Consider the following 8858-nt stretch of genomic DNA (forward strand, 5'->3'; position numbering starts at 1 on the left):
TTGCATTTATGTCCAACTCATTTAAACCCATGACAACCATGATACCTTTAGCCAAACAATGTCATGAGAGAGAGAGAGAGAGCTTTCAAGGGTGATTTACGCGAGTTGTGGGATTTGGGGGTGTTCGCTAATAACCACACCGCCAATGAAGTCCCTTACATCGTCTCCTCAACTTTCAACAGGAGATGTCCCTGGTCTCTCTCTCTCTCTCTCTCTCTCTCTCTCTCTCTCTCTCTCTTGGGAATAGAGCTAGGCATCGAGTCGAGTCGGACTAAGTTAGGGTTGACTCGACTTGATCCGATTTTGGAATAGGCCTGACTTGAACTCGATCCGACTCAATACCGAGTCCAGCATGCCTGACTTAATCCGAGTTTGGTCTGGCCTGGACATATTCGGACCGAGTTTGATCTGGTCAGAGGTACTGAGTCGGGTCGAGTTGGCACCGAGTCAGATTGAAAGATGAAGGAGGGAGAGATCGAGAGATTAGAGAGGAGAGAGAGGAGGAGGAGGAGGAGGAGGCTGATGGTGGTGGGTGGTTGCCGAGCTTGGAAGATGAGGAGGATGAGGGATGGAGAGAGAGAGAGAGAGAGAGAGAGAGAGAGAGAGAGAGAGAGAGGTCGGCCTTGGAAGATGAGGAGGACGAGGGAGAGAGAGAGAGATTTTGGGATCGGGTCGGGATAGGGTGCGGTGGGTAGGGTTAGAGAGTCGGGTTTCAAATCAAGTCGGGTCTAACCAGATCGAGTTTCGGGTCGAGATACTAGGTAACTCGAACTTGACTTCGTTTGAGTTCGGATTGGGTGAAGCCTACTCGGTTTGGACAGATTCACACGTTTGGTTTGGGTCGAGTCGGATGAGCCAAATCGAGTTGTTCGGTGCCCACCTCTACTTGGAAATGGCTAGTTGGGGCTTGGACTTGGGCTGGGCCTGCATATGTTTTACAAGCTAGGTTCAAGCCGGACTATTTTTGCCTGTCATGGGCTTGGGCTGGAGTTGGGCATAGTTTTAAACACTCGGGCTGGGTTTGGACAAAGCTTGGCCCGGCCCTAATCCGGCCCTTTCACACCCCAAAATATAAAGGGCATTCTCGTCATATTGAGAAACCAAGGGTGTTTAAGTAAATTAACATGATATACAAGACATTTAAGTAATTGAACACTGTATATAACATAAACCCCTAGGGTTGCGCAGGTCGCTCCAGAGGCCATCGCATTTCCTCCCAAAACCCTAGGAAAGCAGGAAACCCTCTCTCCCCAAAGGAGCACCACTTTGGAGATTGTTCTTCCTCTCCGTTGCAGGTAAAAATCTCTTCAGATTCCTATTCACGTCTTCTCGAATTCCTAGTAGAAATCGCATTTTATCCGGATCGCGATTCTTCTAGTTTTGAGTTGTAAAACCTGATTTCGTCCCATTTACGTTTTCCTTTCTTTTCGACTCCTTTCCATTTCTGTAGCTTATATACGATCCTGTTCTGATTCCCCTAGGATTCGAAGCTTGTAGGAAAGGTGTAACGATGAGGTAACATCTTCTTTTTTACTCTATTTATTATTTCCAATTTTTTATTATTATTTATTTATTTATTTTTATTTTTATTTTTTGCGTTGATGATATTTTGGTGTTTGAGATCATGGATCAAATCTCTCTAATCTGTTTCTTCGATTAATTGTTCAGCATTTTTTTCATATAGTCATGTACAACTGGGGCCCATGGTTTAGTGATCCAAGCCGTTTATATCATGTGTTTCGTAGTGTATGCCACACGCACCAGGAATCTCCAAGTTTGAAGATCACATCCGTGGCTTTTTTAATTAGTTGAATGCAGACTATTGTAGTATTTTCTTTTTCAACGGTGGATTTGCAGGCCACTGGTTTAATGTTTGGGTTTTTCCCATATGGGAGGTTTTTGGTGTGTGGGCCATCCTAACTTTGCTATGGAGCCATCACATTGAAGATTTGGGTCACTGGAGCATGGCTCGTACTCAAACTGAGAAGTCAAGTAATATATGTATTCTCAGTTGAGAGTTGTATGAATCCTTTTGTGTATTTGTTCTGATTATGCTTCTTGGACTGCCTTAACTTTATTAGTCTATATGTTATCACAATTTAGGACTGCTTCTGTTATTATTATCGTCGATATGTTGGGTTTTATTGTTACAATTACCTATTGATCGTTTTGAAATTGCACTTATTATGATGTCATGGTTTTTTAGTGTGTATTGTCACAATCACCCATTGAGTGTGTTTGTAAAGGAACATAGACTTTATGTAGGGCTGTGGGTTTTTCACTCTATTGTGAAGTTGACTTTTGCTGTATGCATTCCAACAGTTCATAAACATTGTAATGTGCCCTGAGAGGTTTTGATGCAATGACTGGCGGAGAGGTTCTATGATTTCACCGTCGTTGTATGATTACCGAGTTGGACCTTTTAATAGAAATAAATGTGTCCCACATTTTATCATTTCCCTCTATCCTTATTGGATGATAGTTTGGTTTCCAGATTGCTGGATGAGATTTGCTCTCTCCTAACCTCCTTTATCGAAGTTTGAGGATTGAAGCTACAATGATGTAGGACAGATTAAGGGGATGTTCCAAAATTTAGGTTTTTAGGTTAGATGAGATTTTGGAACTAGTCAAATAAAAGTGAAGAGAGATTTACATGGTGGTTGGTAGATAAAAAAAAAAGAAAAGAATAAAGAAGAGGATAGCAGATTGAGTCACACATTTGGAATTAGTCTTCAGCGTCTCTAACCTTAGACATTTAATTCAATATCAGAGTCACACCAGTTAAACATAGACATCTTATCTCTGAAAGATGTGATGAGTCACACCATTGAGGAAGCAAGCAAGTGTTGGAATTTTTGTTATATTTATTCATACTTAAAAGGGAGCTGGTATATGGCTTTATTTAGAAGAAGAAACTTGCTAAAGAAGCCAAGGTATTCCGTAATGGTAACAGTGACCGTAATGGCCACTACCGTTACCTTTACGATATGGGTTGTAATGGCTGTCACGGCCCCCCATGACAGCCATTATGGTCTCTTTTCTTTTTTCTTGAAAAAAAAAATGAAAAACCATAACGGGTTGTTATGGGGGCTGTAATGGCCTTTATGGGTCATTTTTCCACAATGGCCATTATGGCCTTAACGACTCTGTAACCTGTTACACCATTACCTTGACGTAATGGCCATAACGGCCATTATAGCATACTATGAAAGAAGCTCCATACACAATTACTCCATTTTCCTATACAGTTGACACAATTTCCAAAAAAACAAAGCACACTTTCCAGTTGATTTTTCTGGTGGAAATTCACTTTCATAAGTTCCCATGCATTGCATCTTTCTCAAGCTAACACCCTCTATAGTGACTTCCTTTCTTTAGTAAATATCTTTGTCCCTAGGCAATTGGGCCTGAAAGCTAGTTACGAGCTTGTGCTTGGGATTGGGTAATGGCCTGGTAAGTTTGAGACTGTTGCTATCAACACCCACAAGCTTGAAAGTATTTGGCTGTGTCAAGTTGGAAGCTTGTCATCTAGCATAGATGTCCAGGTTGAGTCGCTGGAAACAGCTGTTGAGATCCATGTTGCAACCAGACATCTTTATCCCTTCATGTATGACTGGGAATTTTTTTTACCAACAATGTTGTGTAGAAGCAATTGGTCATCAAGCACGTCCCCGATCTCGATGTCATTTAGTTAGGCATTTGAGGTAGTTGAATAGCATGCTCTTCCATCCCTCATCTGCATGATGTCCAAAATAAGCAGTGAGGTCTGTGATTTTGAAAATAGGGTTGAAGTGCTTTTGGTGGAAGTTATAGCAAATATGCACTTTTCTCTACTTTCCTGAGAATGCAAATGATGCCAGCCTTTTCCGAATGAGTATTGTTGTATGTTCTCACTGGAAATCTCTTAAGCTTTAAGTGAACCATTATCATGTCACTTGAATTTAGTAGATCAATGATGAGCATGGTTTTGAAAATCAGTTATGCTATAGCGATATCATAACCATATCAGCCATGCTCTTTATGTGATACAGGGGTGAACCTTTTAGTTTCAAAAAAGAAGGGGAGCCATACTTGTACCGTATAAACCAATACAGGCTTATACACTCCATATTATTGGCATCTATATGGGTTGATACAGCCATGATGAAGGACCCAATTTCAAAAAAAAAAAAAAAAGAAACTTGTCCAAAACAAATTCACTTATTTTTTCATTTCAACCATGGAGGAAGCTTAAACTCATTTTCTACTAGAGCTAGGCTTATTTTGGGGATCAAAATACAAGTTTTTAGTGAAATTCAATGAAATAAATCTGAATGAACCATTTTGGGGAAATCGGAAGGGAAAAACTATCAGTTTCATTTCTTTCATCTTCTTTTTGTTGTATTTCGGTATAATGGGTCATAATCAAGGTATTCCATAACAGTAATGGTGGCCGTAACGGCCAGTGTCGCTATCATTACGATACGGACTGTGACGGCTGTTATGGCATTTTATTTTATTTTTTTGAAAAAACATGTTTCGGGACCATTACAGGACTGCTACAGGCAGTTTTTTCTGTAACAGCTGTTATGGGCCTGTACGTGTAACGGTCATGGTAACGGTCGTTACGTAACCATTTTTTAATACCTTGGTCATAATCTATAAAACCATGCTTGAATTGTGTTTGACTAGTGCCTATTTGCCTTTAAAAAAAGACTAGGGCCTATTTGGTTGACTTTCAGCAGGTCAAGCTGATGGACAACATTCTCATCAAAGAATGATCTGACATACCATTACATGCCATATTAAAAACATTAAAAAAAACTTAGATTATGATGTTTTATGTTTTCACCTATTTTCCTGATTTTTTTTCAAAATTTTTTGACCAAAGAAAATTCCGGCTGATGTAGGCCCATGTCATCTGATACGCCCCATGTTGTTCGATACGGTTTGATATGCCCCATATCATATCGTTTTTGGGCCTGGACAACATCTGATCAATACCATTATTTAATATGCTGAGCATCAACGTTGTTACTCGTTTGAGTAGGTGCAGGTAAAGGAATCAAATTGATTGGTATCCTAGGTTTGATCCCCTTGGCAATCCCAAACCTCTTACAGTTACAAAGCTATCATGGGCAAACTCCTCCGGAGGAAAAATACGACTTTGTGTGGAGACATGATCTCCTACTAAGCACCAAAGAAGATTTCCCATGCCTCAGCTCTCACTGCTTTTGTCTGGCCATCAGTTCGTGGATGATAGGCATTGGTGTATGATAGGTTTGTACCCATTTTTGTCCATAAAGTCCTCTAGAAATAGCTTACAAATTTCAGGTCCTGATTAGATACTAATACCTGGAATGAAATTAGCCATCTTTGAGAATTAATCCACAATGGATATGGAATCAAATCCTTATTATTACCACACAAAAAATCCTTGTTGAGTCTTTGGTATGCAAAAGATGAACCTTGCACAGATCCTCATTGGTGCTTCTGGAATGGGTAAAGTGGTATAAATTCTAGCATTTTGCTTCCGCACTTTCCTCAGTTGATATGCGCGATTTCAGATATCTTGTTTTATTCTAGGCTAGGAAAGATGATCCACCTTCACAAGACTTGCAAGTCTTGACTTGACCAAAGTCTCCGCAAGACTTTTTTTAATGCAATCCCTAGATGATATGATCACATAGGGGCTGTTTGGATTTGGGCAAAGACGTGTCCCCACTAGTAGCCATGGACAACCATACATGTTCATGTTTTTGTCAAACCCCATATGCATGGGAACCAACACAATTTTGGACAAATAGCATTGGATGTGTGACTGTGAAACCACAGATGGGGTCTTTGGTAGTGAGGTGGTTAACCCCTATAAGAGGGGTGCTGAAACTAATAAAATTTCCTCCCATATCAAGCTTTTGACTAGATCAAAGAAACCATCGGACTATGTTTAGAGATTCAATGCTCTGATTCCTTGTTGATAAAAGGGATGTCTTTCAATTACAAATTTGCAATGCCACTTCTGCCATCATGCAATGTGCTGCTATCTAAATATGCCATCCACAGATCCCTAAAACATGTTTGGACAGCTGAGGAAAGCACCCACAGAAGTTCCCAATTATGAGTCACTGATTGAAGTTCATGAACATGCTTTGATTCCTTAGTTGGTCAAAGGGATGCCTCTAAATTGCAAATTTGCAATGCTATCTCTGCCATTATTTCAACTACTTCAATATGTTCTGTTTGCCCGTATGAGTGGCATATCATTTCTCTATCAGATGCCTTTGGGCTGCTGCCACATTCTGAAACTGCATTCAATATATGGTATCGGGATTGTTTAGGTACTTGCAATTCGATATGCTTCCAACCATGGGAAACTCATTCTAAGTACTTGTTCGATCTGAGACCTTCTCTTGCAGCTGTATTTTATACGGGTCTTTTCTGCAAAGGCTTTTCCTTGTATTTAGAACTTTACTGCTTGAGAGGATGTTATGCATGATAGGTGTAGTGTGAATGTATCTATGTAGTATGTGCTTATGTTGAAAATGTAAAAATCCACATATTGGTTACTGCACTGATAACTATACACTTTTAGGTTTGCTATGTCCATGTTATAAGTATGGCATTTTATTTTGTCCTTGGCTGCAGTAAGCTTCAGAGTGATGCCTTGAGGGAGGCTATCAGCCAGGTTGTTGGTGATGCCAAGGAGAAGAACCGCAAGTTTACGGAGACCATTGAGCTCCAAATTGGGCTGAAGAACTATGACCCGCAGAAGGACAAGCGTTTCAGTGGCTCTGTGAAGTTGCCTCATATTCCCCGCCCTAAAATGAAAGTCTGCATGCTTGGGGATGCACAGCATGTTGAAGAGGTGAATAACATATCTATAGTCATTCCCAAGTTTTGCGTCTTTCATATTTTAGTCATCTAGATGAAATGTACGAGATTTGACAGAGAATTTGCTTGGCCCAACAAACTGTCCGCACATGGCCTACTTTTTGGCGTTCTACTTAATTCCTATGGTGGGCCCCATGGGGGTATAGGAGACACTTAAAATGTCCTCCATTGGATGATAGGGCTCTCCTGTTAAATGTGAAACATATGGTGTGGTTGTCCATTTTCATTGGATGCCTAGTGGTCATCTTATATGGGAGATGACTTTGGCATGGCCCATGAGTGATGGAGTCGACTGATGGACAGCTTAGATCATCCACCATTGGTATTGTTGCTAGGTCTGAGCAAAAATAAAATAAAAATTGCTGATCATCAGATACTCTGTTCTTTTCTTATATGGTGAACTGCAGGCAGAGAAGATAGGGTTAGATTACATGGATGTGGAAGGGTTGAAGAAGATGAACAAAAATAAAAAGTTGGTGAAGAAGCTTGCAAAGAAATACCATGCCTTCCTTGCTTCCGAGGCCATTATCAAGCAGATTCCGAGGCTTCTTGGCCCAGGTCTCAACAAGGCAGGTAAGTTTCCAACTCTAGTTTCCCACCAGGAGTCCTTGGAATCAAAGGTAAACGAGACCAAAGCAATGGTCAAGTTCCAGCTCAAGAAGGTCCTCTGCATGGGGGTTGCTGTGGGGAACTGCGGCATGGAGGAGAAGCAAGTTTTCCAAAATGTGCAGCTCAGCGTCAATTTCCTTGTCTCACTATTGAAGAAGAACTGGCAGAATGTAAGTACCCATTTCAGCTCAAGCAGATTCTGGACGTAACTTGTAGGCTCATACAAGATCAGTATTTTAAGTTGGGATGATGCCCTTTCCCTTTTCTAACCATGGCATTTTTAAAATCTTGAGCCCCAAGTGTTTGCTCCAATCATACTCTTGCTATACATCCCAATGTGACACGTGAGGTCCTGGCTGTTCATTAGTTTGGCGTGTTTTTTACATTGGATGTGGAATGTGGTCCATCCCTTCGTAATTTAGTGATTCTTGTGTACACATGTAGTGCACCTGATTTTTGGGCATGCACAGTGGGCCAACATGATGACTAGCCTGGATCACATGCGTTGGCCACATTTGCAAATGTGCAACAGAACTTGAAAGTCTCTTCAGTGGCCTTTCAAATATCTCGTCCATTTGGTACGATTGGGCTCTTGAGCCAGAATGCCTATGTGCATCCTGGGTGTTTTTTTGGAGAAATGATTGATATTGGTGTGGTGGTGGAATCAGGTGCGGTGCTTGTATCTGAAGAGTACAATGGGAAAGACATACAGAGTCTTCTGAAAGCTCAACATCAGTTGTTGGTATCGTTGTAGTAATGGTGCAAGTGAGAACAACGTGGTGCACTCATTTCCAGTAAGGCACCTTTTTGGATGCTTCCCCCTTTCTTTTCTCTGCTTCAGAGCAGGGCAGTTTTATTTTGCGGTTCTTGTTTGGTGGTGGTTTTAGTTTTAAAATGGGAGTTATATGTTGAGGTGAATTCATGTTTGCGAAGCAGAATTTTTGACAATTTTGATATTTTATTTCGAGCTGGTTCTGGTTTTTGGAGTGTTGCAGGTGTACTGTAGAAAATTAGCCCCTACCCCACTTCCTTGCTTGATCTTATTATGAAGGTGGCAGGTAGACTGGGCGAGGCAAGTTGAGGCCTAGGGGTGCAACTTGGGTAGGTTGGGTCAGGTTAAGGGTCAACCCAAGCTCAACGTAACCTCAATAGGACCCAACCTGCAACCCGCAATCCCACCAGACCTGATATTACCAAACCGAAGTCTTCTATGCGACCCATAACCGACCCAATTACATGTGATATTCCTAACCTAACCTAACCCAACCCAACCTGAATTTTGCTCAATCCATGCCCAACCCAATTTCAAATTGGGTTGGTGTTTATCAACCTGAACCCAAGGACCTTGACAACCCAACCCAACCCAACCCAACCCAACC

At 41.2% G+C, this 8858-nt stretch overlaps 1 protein-coding gene across 2 annotated transcripts; it reads left to right on the plus strand.

The window, feature by feature from the left end:
* Positions 1 to 1159: 1159 nt before the first annotated feature.
* Positions 1160 to 8465, plus strand: LOC131248544 (large ribosomal subunit protein uL1). Of its 2 annotated transcripts, none has more exons than XM_058248866.1 (5): positions 1160 to 1295; positions 1482 to 1515; positions 6625 to 6844; positions 7278 to 7649; positions 8148 to 8465. In XM_058248866.1, exons 2-5 carry the CDS (start codon positions 1511 to 1513, stop codon positions 8199 to 8201), a joined length of 651 nt encoding a protein of 216 aa, XP_058104849.1. In that variant the 5' UTR covers positions 1160 to 1295; positions 1482 to 1510; the 3' UTR covers positions 8202 to 8465. The 2 variants fall into 2 exon arrangements, with proteins under 2 accessions (XP_058104849.1, XP_058104850.1); XM_058248867.1 differs by having other exon boundaries at positions 1174 to 1295; positions 1451 to 1515.
* The last annotated feature ends 393 nt before the right edge of the window (positions 8466 to 8858 follow it).

Source organism: Magnolia sinica, chromosome 6 (genome assembly GCF_029962835.1).
Source record: "Magnolia sinica isolate HGM2019 chromosome 6, MsV1, whole genome shotgun sequence".
Classification (NCBI taxonomy): domain Eukaryota; kingdom Viridiplantae; phylum Streptophyta; class Magnoliopsida; order Magnoliales; family Magnoliaceae; genus Magnolia; species Magnolia sinica.